At 46.1% G+C, this 19,091-nt stretch overlaps 1 protein-coding gene across 1 annotated transcript in view; it reads left to right on the top strand.

Moving 5' to 3' along the window:
- LOC147710186 (E3 ubiquitin-protein ligase TRIM39-like) overlaps nucleotides 1-19,091 on the top strand; it is a 144,152-nt gene that overhangs the window by 11,640 nt on the left and 113,421 nt on the right. Inside the window, exons 2-3 of the mRNA XM_086920873.1 lie at nucleotides 6,064-6,159; nucleotides 11,256-11,486. Coding sequence (XP_086776999.1) covers nucleotides 6,064-6,159; nucleotides 11,256-11,486 — 327 coding nt within the window. The remainder of the gene's footprint in view (nucleotides 1-6,063; nucleotides 6,160-11,255; nucleotides 11,487-19,091) is intronic.

The raw sequence follows: 19,091 nt of genomic DNA, 5'->3' as shown, positions 1-19,091 counted from the left end.
TGGCTCCTGCGTTCTGTCTATGGCTGCTAGTTCTTTGTCAATAGAAGGCATTGCTTTATAGAGAACTCTTCAAGAGCGTTCACTATGGGACGAGGGCCTGATGTCATTTAACGTGAATTGGAATAGAAACGGTAGGCTCAGAGGGAACCTCACAAACACATTAAGGCTGTGAGGAAATGTCGAATTGGTCAGGGGGCACTGATATCGTATTACAGACCAATATGTATATTTGTGGCCAGAATTTACCATATGGATATCTGTTATTTGTACATACAATCTTGATATATGTGGCCAGTACTTACCTTCTGGATACAGAGCACTGAACTGGGGACAAGGCCTCTGGAAAGATACAGTTGTTGGGTGAAGGGCAAGAGTGGATTGTCCAGTTATGGTAGTGCTTCATGATATGTTTTCAGAATCTTTCCGAATTGTGGGAGAGTCTGAGCTGATTTCAAATTGCTAGGGATGCTTTACCAGATTATGGGAGCATGAATAGAGAAGATTTTGCTTGTGGTTGTTTTTATTCTTACATTCTTTTTCTCCAGGTCTGGTGATATCTGTCCTCCTGGTCTAACATTGTTCTCTATACTTGGGGTTAGTTTGTTTGCAAGTTAAGCTGGTGTCTTGTTGAGCGCTTTATAAGTGATGCTGTTGGTCTTGAAGATGATCTGGGCTGGAAGGAGGAGCCAGTGTAGTCTTTTAATATGGAGGTGATATGATCAAATTGCTTCAAGACCTTGATGAGCTGTGTTGCTTCGTGTGTGCTACCTTTAATAGTTGCCTAGTGGTATTGCGGAGACAGTTGAGAAGGGCTTTGCCTCCATCCAATGGAAGAGGACTTGTACGGTTGTTCTGAAGTCATCTTCCGACTTCACTTTCTTCAAGATGTTTGCAATGTGTTCTTTGAATGAGAGGTCTGTGTCAAAGGTGGGGTAAAAGCCTGGTTTAAGTTGGAGAGCCAATCATGAAAATGGGATTGTTTTGAGCTGTTGGAATAAATGAAGAATTCAGTCTTTGTGGGGTTTAGCTTTAGTTGACCAGTAAAACTGTAAGCTCAGGGCAAGACTTGATTCTCCGTATGTCGTTGTGTGAGGATATTTTTGAGTAGTATTGAGTCACCCCTTTTGTTCAATGTATATCTACAGCCTCTGATTCTAATGCTCAACCAAATGGACTGCCAGGTGTATAACTATGCGGACGACACCCAAATCATCATCCAATTGGATGATAGCCAGGATGTCTTCGCTAGATTGCAAAATATTTTGAGAAGCACAGCTAACTGGATGTCCAGGAACTCCATAAAGATCAATCCGGATAAGACTGAGGTGTTGCCAATTACCATCGCTGGCAACCCATGGAATGATCAATTTTGGCCTAGGGAGCTGGGCATGCCCCCGGAACCGGCGGCAGTGGTCAAAAGCCCGGGCATCCATGTGGACGGTAAACTGTCCATGAAAAAACAAGTTACGGCTGTAGTTCGCACCTGCGTTGGCCTTCTCCGACAACTCAGGAAAGTCTCCTCGTTGTTGTCCTTTTCCACCCTGAGGAGTGCGGTCTCTGCTATGATTTTAGCCAGGCTGGATTATGGCAACTCGTTGTATATAGGACTACCACAAAGACTTCTAAATAAAATGCAGGTTGTCATGAACGACGCTGCCAGACTCATCTTTAAAAAGACGAGGAACACTCATGCATCCCCCCTCTTGCGTGAACTACATTGGCTGCCAGTTAAGCAGAGGCTAATGTTTAAGGGGCTATGTATTGTTCATAAAGCCCTTGATGGTAGGGCACCAATCTACATGAAATCACCCCTGACTCTTTACAGGCCGGGGAGGTCGCTCAGATCTGCAGAAGCTACCCTCCTTGTTCAGCCACGTTGTAGACTGGCTACTGTGGGAGGTCGTGCTTTCTCACACACACTCCCAGCTCTCTGGAATAAATTGCCACTGGAACTGAGGAAAGAAACTAAGCTGTTGCCTTTCCGAAAGAAATTAAAAACTGTGCTCTTCCAGCAAGCGTGGGGCTGCCTTTAATCTGCGACCAGCTGTATCCTTCTGAATCGCTTAGCGGACCCTGACAAAGCGCTTAGAGACCCCTGGGTTATAATGCGCTATATAAATTAAATAAATAAATAAAATTGATGGATCTTGATGCTGCTGTCTGTAAGAATGGATCAAAGAGATCCCTTTATATAGCTTGAAGATGATGGGAGAAAGGATTGAGCCCTGGGGTACTCTGCAGCAGACAGGGCATTTCTGGGATCTTGTTGAACCCATTTACATGAACTTGCACCAGTTGGTGAGGTAGGATGCCACCATTTCAAGGTATTGCCTGAAAATCCCATGCGTTTTTTCCAGGATGTTGATCACAGCTGGTTGATTGTGTTGATATGTTTTTTTAATTTGCAACCTTTTAAAGTTGAAGATTTTACAAGAACATGCCCTGGGAAGGCACCAGAATGTAGTACACAGTGCCTCCCTATTTATTTATTTCTTTTAGAGTTTTATAGAGCCCGAACTAGACCCATGAGGGTATCCGCGCTTTACAGGATTGATAGGTGGTACAAACAGTCTTACGACGGATGTATACAATTGGGATGGAAACAAGTAGATGCAGTATACAAGGAAAGAAATAGGCAGTAACATATCCCGGATACAGGTGGGATAAAAACAGGTAGGTACATTATATGAGAGAGCAGCTGTCTCCATTCCCGGGTGGGATGCCCAGAAGAGCCTGCTAAGTAACATCCGGAAGAGCCATGGGTAATGCCGAATGGAAGGAGAAACACAATCGCTGAGGTGATTAAAATGCAAGCGTTGAGCGAGGAATTTGCCCATAAGGAAAGATTTGGCCTCCTTTTAAAAGTGCCAAAGATGGAAGTCTTCTGATGGTGGGCGGGAGTGAGTTCCATATTCTTGGGGCGGCCCCCGAGAAGGCCCGATTGCATTTTTTTTTTTTTGCAGGCGTACTGGTTGGAGCAAAATGTCTCTGTCGGATCGTGAGTATCTGAATCCTCCAGATATCACGAGTTTCTGGGTGAGAAAAGCTGGGGTCTTGGAGTTTAGCACCTTGTGAGTGATGCAAGCTAGCTTAAGTTGGATTCTGGCCTCGAGAGGAAGCCAGTTTAAGGCTGTGAGGTGGGAAGAGATATGGTCGAATTTCTTTGAACCAGTTAGGATTCTGGCGGCGGGGTTGAGGCAGGCTTTCAGTTGACCAAAGAGTTCTTGGGTAGACCTTCGAGGGTAGAGCACCCATATTCTAGTCTGGAGATGATTAGTGCCTGTGTTGCCATTTTTAGGTCGATGGTGTCAAGGAAAGGTTTCAGGTGTCTTGGGTGTCCCATTATGATACAGAATAAAGAAGGAAACAAAGGGGGAGTAAAGGAGGGCGCATTAAGTATTAAAATAGGACTAGCCTATTGAAGACTGTACCCATGTGGTACAGGGTAAGTTCACAAATGTCACCTTCTGGTTGTCGTAGGCGAGGTGTGATCACGTCCTCTGTGTGAGGGTAAACTGGTTTCAGTGTGGGTACTCTCCTATGCAGTGCGGGCACTGGTAGGCATAAGGGGTAGTGGGAGAGTGTGGGAAAAGGAAGATGGTGAGGAGAAAGAAAGAGAGCCTGATAACAGGCAAGTGTGTTGGGAAGCCTGCAATGGCGCATAAAGTGTCGGTGAGCCGGCAGTGCCATCTGGTTCAGTATGATGGGGGCTTTGTTCATCGGTGAGTGTCTCACGCTGGTGTGGGGTGCGAGCAAGAGATTTTAACACTGCTGTCATGAAAGGGCTTGAGACCGCCTCATAGATTTGTAATTGGTCATTTATAGTATGTGATTTTCTCATACAGCGCTATGCGATACAGTGTAAGGAGCCATTTAGTCGACAGGGAGGGAGAAATGCCTCCAGTGATGTAATGTGTAGAGAGAGTTTGGCTGTCGCAAGTGGCATGGCTAGCCATCTGCAGTCGTGAGAGCTCGTGCGAGGGAGGTCGGAAAAATCATGGAGAAGAGCAATGTGGGCCGAAGGAGTAATCCGAACGTTACTATACTGTCGTAGGTGCCTCCTAACATGAGACCAGTATGAAGCAAGTCAGGGGTGTTCTTTTCATTGAGAAGGAGGGCATGATCTACTACTTGGAGTGTGGCTGTCTCCGTATGCAGTCTGGTATGGAGACAGATTGGTCCTTCTGTGACAGATTATTCTTTCTGATGTGCTCCTGGAAGGTAGGTAATAGGGCAGAAGTTGGTGAGGTCGGCTGGGTCCATGGATGGTTTCTTTAGCAAGAGAAATGGAAAGATATGACCTGTCCTAAGAGTTTTCCTTGACTGAAGGAGATGGTGGTGAAGAAATGGGAGATGTTTGGAAGTGCGGGCGTGAAATGATGTTCGATCTGATTTGATGTAGAAGAGGTGATGTCATTTAATTTGTCGACTGATGCAGGGACTGTAGGTTCTGGCAGAGGGTTGGTTCAATGTTTGACCGCTTTGGAGAGGGCTTTGCTTCTGATGGTTACTTCACTGATGGTGGTTTTCTAGTAAAAAGCTTTAGCTGTGGTTAGATTTAGTGTGACAACTTTACATTGATAGTTCTGGTTTGCCTCTGGCTTGGCTCAATTTCACAGCTTGACAAGTTCACGCTCATACCAGACGGGCTACGGGCTCAGCTCCCACCCACTTTGCCCAAGTCAATAATGTTGCACTGAGTTTCGCCAGCAGAAGTGAGAGAGAGACAAAATCTCCTGAATGTGTCGTAGGTAGTCGCTTGGGGTATCATAAAAGGGCAGTTTTGCAGGCACACACTCAAAGATCTGCACCCAAATGCTACAATTTGGGGACAGTGCCAGGCCAGGTGCAGGAAGTCTGCATTCGTTGCAGAGCAACTTATGCAGGTGGTTACAGCCGCTACACCATATGTGGCTTGTTTAAATGTGGTGCTGTAGGCTTGATGCAAAAAGTTGAAGTGAAGCAGTCTTAGTCGACTATTTGTCAGCTTGTTTGAAGCAATAGAGCCCTTTTCGCTCGGTAATTGTGTGGCCAGGTGTTTACCATTTTGCTTTAGTGGTAATCAATGGGGTGGATGTCTGTGTAGTAGCATATAATTTACTGGTCGGGTGAGCATTGGATTGCAGGATTCAGAGTAACCAGTGCTTTGCAAGCTCTTGGTTCCTACAGAAATGATGAGTAGTGTGCTTGACAAATGGCGTGCATACCTATGTAGGTGAATGTTTCCACCGTGTACGTTGTATCCGTCTGCTGACGGTGGCTAAGTCTATATAGGCGCCACCGAGGAAATAAATCGCCTATCTTAGTTATACTCTGCCCTCTTATTCTGTTGAGGGCCAGCCTGTCAGCTGTGATTGAGTAAAGCGGGTGGTGGGTCAGGGACTGTTCCTGGGTGTAAAGCTCAGGGCAGGCTGAGCGTCTTCTGAGGCCATTCAAGGCCAGTCAGGCACTATTGACTGAGTTTAATTCAGTACGGCTCTGTCAATGTGCCCTCACAATCAGGGCACTCATGGGTATTGATGTGCTGTGTCTTGCTCAGTTGCTTAGTGAGCGATATATGGCAGAGAGTGTATCCAGGAATGTGTGTGTGTACAGTAGTAGTTCAGCTTAATGTCTGGTGCTTCTAACCCCCATGTCATACGGCAACATGAATGTTCACTTGTTTATTCTGGGCTGGTGCTATAGATCCTCTCACTTAGTGCTTTGAAAATGTCACAAGGACAATGTTTATTTTTTAAAGTAGTTTCTCATCTAAGTATTATTATGGGTTTAGTTGTAAAATACTAATGTATTTAACAAGTAGGAGTAAGTGCCAGTGATTAAGCTAGTTTACCTGGAGCAGGAACTCTGGCCCTAGGTCCTTCAGATCTAAAAGTGTGCAAATAGGTGACATCCTTGTCTGTGTCCTTGTTTGTGATACTTGAGGCTGGTACTTTGTATGTATCTGTTGTACATATTAAGACTATCTGTATGTGTGGCTGCTACAGTCTGGGCAGGTATGTTTGGTAAGAAAGACTGCACACTACTGATCCACGCTTATTTCTTGCACTCCCATCTCTGCAGGTAAAACTTCAAGAGTGGCTGCGTCTTCTGAAGAAAAAGGAGGAATATATTCTGGAGTCTAAGGTCAAGGAAGAGGAACAATGTAAAACCATCAGAGTGAGTGCTGTGTGTTTGTGTGTCTGTATTTATATTTGCCCGTGTTTTTGTGTGTACCTCTTAACGTTAAAGACACACAGAATCCAATGAGACACCCTACCTACTAGGTCGTGATACACACTAGGTAAATATACTGACCAGAGTCAATGCTGTTGGACATTTGGCCTGAAATCAGCCAAGGAGGGCTGTAAGAGGGGCTGGTTGGGCAGCACTTGGAGCCTTATCCCTTACAGTAAAACCGTATGAGCAGGTTTCAAATCTTATTGTAATCCAGGAGTGGATTGAGAATGACCCTGCACTGCAAGACTTACCTCTTAATGTTTGGAGCACTGGGAGAGCAGAGGGAATAAACAGTATTGAAGGGTCCGACACAGAACAAGCCAGGCGACCGGAGCAAAATACATTAAAGGTGTCAAACACCTTCAGAGGTCCTGGGAATTCTGGGGCCCTCTAGGAGGCCGGCAAGAGTGTACAGCTTCTGTCAACTGGGAGGAGTAGATACCTTTTGCGTTTTGTCCCAGAAAAGAAGAGTCCTATCGGGGAAACAAGTCAGCACACCCCAAGCTATAACTCCGGTAAAGAAACCTCCGAAAGGAGGTAGAGTAAGAAAGTGTAAAAAAGAAGCAGCAGCTCTATTGTCTAAACCGCCACCCTCTCTCAGGTCATACTTTGAAATCATGGAGCAAGTGGCTGGGTTCAGCAAGGACCGAGAAGTCTCTGAAGGATATAGGGAACGGGACAGGCACCCCAGTTTCACAGGCGGGAAGGAAAGATTTGAGTGAGCTATTAAGGTTTGAGAATCGTTTTTCTCCTCTCTCGGGGACTGTGGCAGAGAGCTTGGAAGAAATTATACCTAGTACCCCAGGAGCTCTACTTACCTCTGTACCAATCTCCTCTACGTTTACGCCTGCGCCTATGTCTATGCCTACGTCTATGCTTACACCACAACTTGTGCAAGAGGGGGGCCTCAGCACGGAGGGACTCCTAGGAATCAATGAAGAAGGGGTGAGGATGGATTATGGTGCTTTGGAGGGATCTCCCTTGACAACTCAGGTGACAGATCTTTTACTCATTTTAAGACCGGACATGCTGTCTAGGTTCGAAACCTCCGAGCATAATCAGGTCATATAGGAAAAATGTGGGATTCTTGAACAAAAGATCGACTGGATTGCTTTGCACACAACAGCACTGGAGGAGGACGTGAAGGTGCTGGGCGAAGCCATTGCAGGAAGTTCCAAGAAATATCGATCCTTAGAGAAGAGGATAAGACCTTACAAGAGGATCTGGAAAGACTGGAACTCCATGCTAGGCGAAACAATGTCCGTATCGTGGGGGTTTGTGAAAACGCAGAAGGCTCGGATATTAAAAGCTTCTTATGTAAACTTTTGGGAAAACTGTTTCAGAATAGGAGCGATATTGACTGGGCGAAAGAATTCAAAGGGTTCATAGAGACCCCTACAGCCTTCACCCAGGGAGAAAGACCCCAAAGAGAATCTTAGTAAATTTCTTAACCTTTTCAATCAAGGAGCTGGTGTTGGGGCGAGCGTTAAAGGAACAAGAGCTAAAATATGGGGATGTCACTTATCAAATGCGCTCTGTCTTGGGTAAAAGTACCTCTCAGACAGTTGGAGCTTGGCTCCAAAATGAATGAGTTACGCTCCAAGGGGGCCCAAGACAAGTCCAAATGAAATTCCCTGCCATGCTAAAGATAATGTGGCAAAACAAAATGCACATTATTAGAGACCCTATGGAGGTTGATGGCTTGTTAAAACAGATGGGAAACCCAAAATAGGGATAGAACATGTACATATATGTATATAGAGAGTTCACCTAGTTAAATAGTACGACACAATACACGTAAGCGATACACAACGGACATCAAATGTATAGGAATATACAATACACAAGATATATTCATCTTTTCTTATGTTTTCAGTACAGATTCTTTCTTTTGCACGGCGAGACCTCTAAGGCCCTTTTTGCCTTAGAGATAGGGTGGGGGGGTTTCCCTGGGGGGTTGGTGGGTGGATCACGGGTGGTTGGGAGCATATGGGAGAAAAATAAAAAATATTGTCCTCTTTCTGCTATTTAATTGGTGGTCCATATTAGTTTATGCTGATCTGTGTATTTGTTTATACATACAAAGGGTTGCCCAACACAAGATGGATTTAGACGGGACTGGTAGGCTTCTAATGATGGACAGATGATGAAGAAGTTAGTGCACTTTGTATCCTGGAATGTAAATTGTTTGAGGTCTGCAACAAAGTTAGCCAGAGTAATGGAATTTTTAAAGAGAACTGAGGCTAACGTTATATTATTGCAAGAGACCCACAAAAAAAACATGAATGTGTAAATGCCTTTAAAAAATGGTCCTGGATACAAGATAATTTTTGTTCTGATCAAAGTAGTAACACGAGGGGTGTGGCCATTCTCATAAGAAATAATGTGTGTATTATAGTAGAAAGCTATCAGACAGATTCTTCTAGGAGGAGGGCCCTAGCTAAGATAAAGTAAAAGGAATATCTGTAATTGTTGTTAGTTATTATGGGCCCAACAAGGATACCCCTGATGCACTAATCAAATTGGAAGCATGCTTAATGTCATCTAATACCCCAGTGGTAATTGGAGGGGATTTTAATTTACTGTTAAATAAGTTTGGCTAGAACCTCCAAAGCTAAATGTTCCGCCACCAAAAACCATGGCAGTACTTAAAAATATGATTAGAGAGTTTTATTTAATTGATATTTGTAGTTCCTTCAAGTTGCTTTGAGTTGCTCGCAGAGGCTTGAAGGATTGTTTCTCCATAAATGTTCAGTAGCTCTAAGTTGTCTCCTTTCAGCATTGATGTCCTTGTTAAACCATGATCTTGAAGGAATATTCCTAGCTTTTTTCAGTTTCAGGGGGGCAAGTTGGTCTAGAATGGACGCCATGGTTGTGTTGTAGTGTGATGCGAGTTCTGTTGTGGAGCGACCGTCAGGGGAGATGGGCAGGAGCGTGCTTATTTTTTCTTTTAGGTCGCTCATGTTGATCTGTGATAAGTTTCTTGTCCACGTGGGAGGATTTTGGATGTGGGGTTGATGCATGATCGGTTGCGTGATATGGAATAGGATTAAGTGATGATCTGACCAGTCAACTGGTAGGAAGTGATCAATTGTGATTGCGTTGTGTTGGGCGATGATGGCATCCAGGATAGCCCCTTTGTTGTGTGTACCTTCTGAGCATTGTTGGGTAAGGTTTTTTGTTTGTAGTAGCTCGTTCAGGTTTTGTATAGGTGGGCTTTTTTTGTCATTCCAATGCAAGTTGAGGTCACCCAGAATTAGGTTGTTATTGTCTTGTAGTGCGCAGTGTGCAATCAAGTCTGACTGGTGTTCAGCGAAAGTGGGGGTGTTGCCTGGGGGATGGTATAGGAAATGGCATTGCAGTACTTTGTTGTTACGGTGTTGAAGTTGGCGGTTAGACATTCAAAGGTGTAGTAGTTGAAGGTATCTATTTGGGTCACAGACAGGTTGTTGTTGTGAACGATTGCTACGCCTCCAACGCTTTGGTCTTTTCGGTCCTTGTTGATGATTGAGAAGCCTGGGGGTACGAGTGTTTCCAGAATAGGAGGCGAGCAGTCATTAAACCATGTCTCTGTGATTAAGGCTATGTCTATGTCATGGATGAGAATAGATTCAGCAAGCTCTGTGGCATGTGTGGTGGCTGATCTGCAGTTTATGAGCATGCAGTTAGTAGATGGTGGCTCTATTATTGTTTTTAACTTTGAAGGTGCAGTGAGGATGTTGATGAAGGAGGCTGGGGGGTCTAAGGAGTTTCAGAGTGGAGTGGTCTCTTCCAAATCCAGTGATTACCTGAATTGGGGATTGGAAGCAGCGGGGGTGTCGTACGAGGAGGCCAGATCAGCCGCTTCATCCGGGGACATAGGCTCCACAATTCTTTTGGGCCTCAGTGAATGACTCGAGAGGGGGGGGGTAGGAGAGGTCTCGCTGGGTCGTGTGGCCTTGACATGCCTTTGGTGTGCAAGGTTCGAGAGTGGAGGTGCTGTTCTGGCTTTTGGATGGATTGCGGAGCGTAGCGAGGTTGCTTAGTATGACGTTGAAACCATGTGTTATATTAGCTAATTGGCTTTCAAGCAGGGAGAGCCGATGCCCTGTCTCTTCTTGGGTTAGGGTGGATGGAGTCTGGGCGGGGTTTACCTGAAGGGGTGAATGCCTGACTATGTTATTGTGTTCCCTTCTGGTCTTTCTTGCGTTATCCATGGGGGCTTTGGGGAGGGGTGTGGGGTGTAGGTGGTAGTGATGTGGCATCTGCTTTCTATTGCAGGCAGGTATAGGAGGGTTAGAAATAAAAAAGGTACAATTACACAATTGCATTGCTCGATCTCCAGAAAGGCGGCGCCCTCTCTGGCGCCCTTGTCCCTCTATGGGAATTTTAACGTCTGTGATGCATGGATGTCACATCGGCCTTATTCAAGCTCTGGTGCAGTTTGCTCTAGATCATCCAACCAGCTCATATGAGTATCAATTCAGTTACTTTTGTCTCAAGGAGTTCATGCTGACAAACTGCTCAGAGTGCAGATTTCTCTCTGCCTCTTTGGTGGGGTTATGGCTTTGATGGCATTGGCGGGCATGCATGATATACCCGTTCCTTTAGCAGCGGCTTCAGTTGTCTTCCATCCCAAGTGCTGAAACTTCCTGGCTCCACCTCATGTTCATGCTTGCGTGTCAGTCACACTCACTCATACTTTAATTCAGCTGGTCTGTCCACTCAGACTGACTCTGGGTCTTTGACTGTCTCATCCTGCAGTGGGTTCTCTCCCTTGTACTTTCTCCATGGATCAAACTACCCCGCATTTTTACAACTTCTGACCTCTCTGTGGTTTGTGAGGTGTCTGTGGGGAGAGCACAGGAGCTTGAGAAGGAGGTGATATGGCAGAAGAGAAGGTACTTAAGGAGACTGTTCAAATATGAGAAAAACCATATTAGTGTTCTGATATTTGAAAGAACCTGAGCCCTACCCCTCCAGACTCTCACCCTAAGGACGGCAGTGATTGTACGAGGCTTCATAATATCTAACCAGCTTTTCTTTGCTTCTGACAGGACAAGTTAACAACTGAGAAGCGGAAAATTGACTCTGAGTTTGAAAAACTGCGGCAGCTGCTGAAAGAGAATGAGCAAAGACTGCACAGGAGACTACAAGAGATGGAGAAGAAAATCACCATGGTAGAAAATGCAAATATCACCAAATTGTCCAATCAAATCACATCACTCAATGCCCTGATAACGGAGATAGAAAACCAGTGTGAGGAGCCAGCGTGGGAACTCCTGAAGGTGAGATGTATTTTGATCAATTCAAGGATGAGAAGAAATATTTCTACTTTGTGTGCAGCGTTAAGTATGTAAGGGTAACACACATGATCTACTGACAGTCAATGCACAGTGACCCCCATGCATTCTGACACCTGCACACAACATACAGAGGGGCGTTATTTACACTGCCCCCTTGTGTCCTGTGATCTCAATGCAATATACAACAGGGGAATTTGCAGTGACTACCCAGAGTGTTGCATACATGTCAATAACCCATTGTTATATTTGCCTCCCATGTTATATGGGTTATGTTGACCTTAAGCACAGCTGTATCCCCCCTCAATCTTTTCCAGTGGTTTGTCCCTCACTTTGGAATGCTGAGCCCGTGGTGACTAACGGTCAAACAAAAACCCTCATTATTAGTCTCTGTGGCTAGCCACTATTACTTAGACATAACAGAGACATCCAGTTGTTGTTTCTAGTACATGCAGGTTTTAATATATAACTCCAGACATACGGTTGAAAACACAGACACAAGATCAGGTCCTGGGATGAGACTGCACTGCCTGGGATGTAGACCAACCATCTATGTATGCTAGGGTATGGGGTCCGCCACTGATTCCAGAAATCTATAATCACTCAGCTTCGTAGTGTGTGGGGGGGGGGGGGACTAGAAGGGGGGAGATATAGGCAATGCTGTTGAATAATATGACATGCCTTTTCATTGTATATGGTTTAGTAATCATTCTAATGACATTTCTGTTTTATGTTTGTTTCATAGTCATGGCGCATTTATTGCATTTTAGAGCATAATAGTTTAAATGAATATTCTAAACTTCCTTCGTGTCGCTTTTCAATTCTATTGTGGACCCGTACGAGTGCGAGAATCAAAGGAAGTGAACTGTCACTGCAATGTTTGAGAGGGTCGGGAGTGTTGTGTTCCGGGGTGCCAAATCACTTGTGTAGGAAGCTGACTCTGTATATACTACACCAAAATGAGGTGTGCACAGAGTCAAGTGGAACCCCAAAGGTAGGCAGAGGTAAAAATAGATCGCACCTTACTCTCTATTTGTGGTAGTGTAGGTGAGGAGTAAGGGTAGTGTTAAGCATTCATTGTACACACCCTGGCAGCAAATTGTGTTACACACTCAAAGACTGAACTCAGACCAATTTTGTTTGTATAAAATATTATTTGGTTATATTTATTTTCTCATAACCAAGCAAGCCTGGCACAGGTAAGTGTAAATGGTACCTTTCAAGGTCGGTTGAACAATCCAAGCAAGCTGAATGAAAATGACTTTGTAACAGGTTTGTAAATGCTTTGAATAAAGTTGAAATTACTGTTAGATTAACTCTGATTACTTTTCAGATTACTTTTTCTACTCTGTGTGATATGCCTAGATATCACACTTGGACATTTCCTAGAGAAAAGGGAAGTAAATCAGTTTTTAGTTATATGCAGTTTTTCAAGTTCTCATACAAGACCAACTCCACACAACCATTTTCACAAGAAAGCAGTCAATGCAGTCCTATGGAAAGAAATTAAGTTACTGATTTCGAGGTAAGTACTCCCGTTTGGGAGTTCGTTTTCTGGGGTTAGAACTAGGGTTCCTCCAGGGTCAAGGATGCACTCTCAAAGAACCCTCAGCGGCACGAGGGCGGCCGGGTGCAGAGTGCTGAGGCCCAATGTTATCTAATGGGGGAATAGGGGGCCTCTGGTTGGTGGCTGCCACACGGTTGTGGGAGCAAAGCTCTTGGTGTTAGGTTCAGGGCAAAACGGTATCTGAGGTCGCACGAAAAGTACACATCTGCTGCAGCACAGGGGCGTCTCTGTGCAGGGTGATGTTTTGGCATCGGTTGCCCTGTTTTTTTTCAATGGGAGTTGCCAGTTTTGGATTTTGGCTGCATGCTCGGTCCAGGAAGACTTCCGGGAGAAACCAACAGCTGAGCAGTTAGAGGGCTCTGGGACGTAGGTGCGTAGGTGCACTTTGGGTTCTCATCTCCAGGGCGGATGGCTGCAGGGGTGTCATTTGAGGTCGGATTTCACTTCACCTTACCAGGCCACTCGCGGTTGGGAGGGTCGCAGTGCAGAGGCTGCAGGTGACGTTGGACGTCCTGGAGGGGTCAACCAACAGTGGACTCGGACTCTGGAATGCTGGAGGACCCCGCTGGGACAGGTGGGCCACTTAGATTCGGGCCGTGGGCAACGGGTGCAGTGGTGGTTCCAGGCATCGAGTTACTTCGTCCTTAGCAGGCTCAGAGTCTGTCTTTGGAGTTTATTTTGAACAGAGCTGTTGTTCACAGGATATCTGGTCTTGGTTGAAGGCAGTCAGTCCTCCCAGGAATCTTGGAGGTTGATGGCTGCTGGACAAGTCGACTTTTGGCGCGGGATTCTCTGGAAACTGCAGACTGGCCGGTAGGGCTGAGGCTAAGTCAGTTCTTTTCTGCAGTCTACTCTGCTGGGCGTCTTCTACCATCCTTCTTATGATTTGGCTGCAGGAATCTGTCTTCTTGGTTCAGGGCTGCCCCTAAATACTGTATTTAGGGGGTGTTTTAGGGGTCTTGAGGTCAGTAGCCAATGGACTACTGATATTAGGGTGACTACACCCTTGGTGTGCTCACCCCACGTGGGGGAGTGGGCACAATTCTTAATCCTTAATGGAGAGTGCCTGCCATCTGCCAGATGGCGGGCACTGAAGAGTGGGCTTCACCTCGCTTCCCCTACCTGAGGGGTGGGTTGGCACAGGTGGGCACACCTACTGGGCTGTGCAAATTTTTCCCGCCTGTCTTCCCACCGAAAAGGAGGGGAGACAGGAAAGGGGCCTGCTCCTGATAGCAGGAGAGGCTGAGGGTTGTGTTACAAAGGCAGCCAGGCCTATGAAGCACCCTTGCCACAGATGGCTCTTCCTGGCCTGGTGGAGGTGTAAACCCCAGGAAAGACTTTGTTTCTGGGCTCAGGGAGCGAAGGGCCCCACCCCAGGGGTCCAGAAACATTTTTCAGGGGGCATTTCTAAGATGCCCTCTTAGTGCATTTTTCAATTAATCCCACACTAGCATTAGCGTGGGTTTAATCAATAATGGAGTTGTGGAGTTTGTAATGACAAACTCCCAGCGCCATATACTCTTAAAGACATTACTGCACTTACAATGTCTAAGAATTGGTCTAGACACTGTAGGGGTACAGGGCTCATGCACCTATACCTTCACCACTGGTATAGCGCACCCAGCTAGAGGGCAGTGGGTTGTAGGCATGGCACACAGGGATGTTTGCCATGTTGACTCTTCACTTTGTTCTGCACCAAAACACGCAGTCTGCAAAGGCAGTGATTGTGTAGAAGGTTCAGGGCCTCTAAGAGTGGCACAATAAGTGCTGCAGTCCTTAGAGGCCTTCCCTGCCCACAGTGTCCTTGGTACCTGTTAGAAATGGGGATCCCTAGTTGGCAGCTGCTGGCGCCGAGGTCCAAATGGGGATCCTTCTTCCTAAGTCTGAGAAGGGGCCACAATGCACATAATTACAGATTCATTTACAAAGCAATAAAGGCACTCAAACAATGTGTGGAACGAACTTAGTTCGAGGCCGGTGTCCACGCGATTCGGTGATGCACAATGTACCTGAGATTTAAAGGGGCACGGCACGCAGCCTCACAAGGAAGCCGTGGTGATGACAGGCGGACTCGCAGCAGCCACAGCTCCCGACTGCAGCGGTCCGCGGCGTGCACTCACGATAATCCTGGGACTGGGCTTAAAGGCGGGCACCCAGCGGCACACGCAGGTAATAACAAAGATCCTCAAAGTGGTGACTGGTGCGGGCACTCAGCAGCACAGCTCCTCAGCTGCAACAGCTCACAATAGCGATAGCAATGATTCTCGTAGGGCGGCAAATGCGGGCCCTCAGCGGCAACCGTTCCTGAGCTGCGGTGGCCCACAATAGCAATAACGATGACTTTTGTAACACAGGCGAATGCAGGCTCTCAGCGGCAACAGCTCCTCAGCTGCTTCGGCCCACGATGGTGATATCTATGATTTTCGTAGTACAGCAAATGTGGGCACTCAGCGGCACAGCTCCTCAGCTGCAGCGGCCCACACTAGCAATACGATGACTTTTCAGCCCGCATTCCCCGCAGTAGAACCAGAGGCTCTGGAATTCTCAACAGAGGCCTCACCTGCGAGTAGAATTCCCCTCAAATAGGAATCCGGACGGCGGATGGGTGAAGTCTAATGTCCCTCAGACTTCAGCAGGAGGCAAGCTCAAATCAGGCCTCTGGGTAGTTGCTTCAGCAACATGGATTAAAGTTTCAAAGTCTTTTCCCTCTAGTTATAAGGACAGAGGTTCACCTTGACTTCCAGAAGTAACACCCTGGGTAGGGGTTTCAGCGCAGATCTTTATACCCCAAAAGTCTTTGTTTTCAAAAAGTCACAAATCACTGAACCCAGACAGAACCAGTTTGGTGTCGTCCTGGTGCACTTTGTTTACAAGGCGGCATCCAGCCTTTCAGGAACAGGAGGTGTGCCATCACACACACAGTGGGAGGTGGAGCCATCATTCACCTTTCCAGGCACAGCCCTGCTCAGATCAAAGGGTCACCCCTCCCCATACTCCAACTTCAGATCTCTCTATTCAATCCAGGTCGGGCTCGGCCTGCCCTGACCCTCCAAAACCAGACCACCAGTAAACATAACAGCAGAGCACACTGGAATGCTTAGGCAAGAAAATACCTACTTTCTAGAAGTGGTATTTTCAAACACAGAATATAAAAATAATCTTCACTAAAAGATGCACTTTAATATTCGGAGCTCAGGCATACTAAATTCGTCTTTCCTATCCTATTCCTTGGGTCAATTAGGATTATACCAATTCATACAGACAATTTACAATAGGGAGCATTCGCGCTGTGGCACTGAATGGCAGTAGCACAGCGCCCAGAGCATCTACCAAAAGCAAACACAGAGGAGACAAAAGCGGAAAATGGAAGGGAGACCCATGCCAATGGTGCCAGGTCTAACAGTACCCATGGTACATTTTACAAGGGACTGACATGTGGCCAGCGAGGTGCCAATTGGGGGTTCAAGGTACAGTTTTGGGAAAGAATACAGGCCCTCAGAACCTGATTGCGAGGGACCCCAGGGCACATCAAGTCAAAGTGCATCCGTAGTGTGGCAAAAAGTGTGTTGGGGTTACTGCAACAGAAACCCAGCTTCCTACAACTTGTCTCTCTGGAAAGGTTGTAAAGTGAGGCACTATTAGCAAGTCGGAAGCTGGCCCACCACCTTCGAAACAGGCTCCTTCCCAGACGACTGGAAACGCACAGCAGTCAGACCCCTGCTCAAGAAGAGCGGTTACAGCGGTTAAGGCTCTGTTTTAGACAATCTGTTTTTAACAAAAAGAAAACTATTTAGACTTTCTTTTTAAAACTTACCTGTCTTCCTGTATTTCCTATTTGGCTGCCGACTTCCCAGCCCCGGTCCACCGCGGCATTTGAGTGGAGGGCGACCAGGAAGCAGGCAGACCAATCACTGGACACTTCTGGTGGGCGGGAGGGCGGAGCCAGGCTCCAGCGCTTCGCACTATATTAGACCAATGTGCCAGCGACCACGCGGCGGGCACACCGCTGGCGCGCCAAAGGCAAGCCCGTCTGCGCCTGGCCGGGGCCAGGGGCCAGAACCCCTGTCCATGCCGTACCTGCCCAGCACAGCACCATCAAATACTCACGAGAGACTTTACTAAATCTTGCAGATAACCCAGGTAAACACCTCTCACAATGCGCCTTAGCCCACCCCGGGTGCATGTTTGGTCCAATCTCCTGCCACTTCTGTAAATGGTCCAGCATGGGGCACAGTCATATAAGCAGCCAAGCTGCCCCCAGCCTTCCCAAGCTATCTTGTATCTACCTTAACGCTATATCTTTTCCTAAACAATCCCCTGATATATGGGACCTCCTCAATGAAAGGAATCCCGATCTTGTCTTCATCACTGAAACCTGGATGGACGACAATAACTCCCCAGATATTGCCAATACATTACCAGCTAACTACAAAACTGGCAGACAAGACAGACATGGCCGCAGGGGTGGAGGGGTAGCAATCCTGTTCAAAGATCATCTGACCTGCCAGCTGGTTCAAGTGGCACTACAGAATGAACACGAAATACTCCCCTTCCAAATACTTAACAAAGGCTTTATCATTTTGGCAGGAGCAGTGATCTATAATCCCCCAGGTCACCAAGCTGACCTAAGTACCAGGTTACTCACCCAACTCCTCCCAGTCTGCCTGAAATACAAGAACTATTTGGTGATAGGGGACTTTAACGTACACTACGAAAATAAAGACAGCCCGGTCGTCTCAACTGGAGAGCGACATGCAGATACTTACACTCAAACAGTGGACCGGGGGCCCACCCACATAGCTGGCCACACGCTTGACCTTCTCTTTTCTAATATCGAAGCCACTTGCATCCATGAGATCAAGCCTTTACTTTGGACAGACCACTCGCTCATAGCCTTCACACTGGGTTTACCAGTTAAATCAATTAAGTTCTGTAAAACTCATCAGACATCGAATCGAGCCTGGAGGCTTGTTACTGAATCGTCATTTCTAGCACACTTCACATGCTCTAACGTACAGACCTTAAGAGATCTCCCAGCATGTATAGGAGCCGTTAATCTTGAGTCGGAGATCTGTACAACACTGGACAAACTGGCCCCAATACAGAAACATAAGCAACTGCAAAGACCACACACTGAACAAGCATTGGAAATGCAATAGGTCTCGCATTAGAAAAGTTGGAGCTATTGGTTTTATAAATGACAATTTCTTTTAATGTGTTGGTCTTGAAAATAGCAAAATTAATAGCTTTTTCATTTACAGTGCCAATACTTTAAACTTTTTCAAATGTGACACCTATAGCACTTTTTCCGGGTAAGGCAAATTAGTCAGAACGGAGGCAGCTGAAATACATTATTCAAACTGTAATGAAAGACAAGCTCTTGGCATTGCTGTGCTCAGGATGGTAAAAATAAATCACCAAAACGTTCCCGTTCTCAGCTTTAAACAAGCAAATCCAATGAGAAATCACTTTAAAATGTTCCAGAACTGCCTAAATGAACCCTGCCCAATAATTAATCATACAGAAAAGACATTAAAAATAGAGAGTTTTACATAAATTTCTATTCAGGTATAATGTCCCTAAGACATGAACAAATGATCGATATTATCCTCGAAAAGGTGGCAACCCTACGTGGAGATGATTAAACTAGGTTTGTTCCAGGAATAACAAAGTCAATAAACCGGACAAAAAAAACACTGCCTAAAAAAGATACGATTCCAATCCAACGCAGTTTACAGCAATATTAGCATGCAGCATCTGCTAGGCACAATTCAATGTACATGGCTCACTCCGTTCTATGATTACTTGAACTAACCCTACAAGTTATCCCTATGTTACAAGTGCTAGAGCGGACAAGCTGCTTTACAATGAAAACCATACAGGAGAAAAGGCTGATGGGTTTGTTATAACTATTAAATGTAGCAACCGTTCATTCACTTTGACGGCTGAGGGTTTAGCATGTTTAACATCACGAGTCTTCCGAGCGTCGCGTTTTTCTTGGCAGACATGTTTTGAGGGGCATT

Source organism: Lissotriton vulgaris, chromosome 5 (genome assembly GCF_964263255.1).
Source record: "Lissotriton vulgaris chromosome 5, aLisVul1.2, whole genome shotgun sequence".
Taxonomy (NCBI): Eukaryota; Metazoa; Chordata; class Amphibia; order Caudata; family Salamandridae; genus Lissotriton; species Lissotriton vulgaris.
This window is presented reverse-complemented; position numbering and strand designations above follow the sequence as displayed.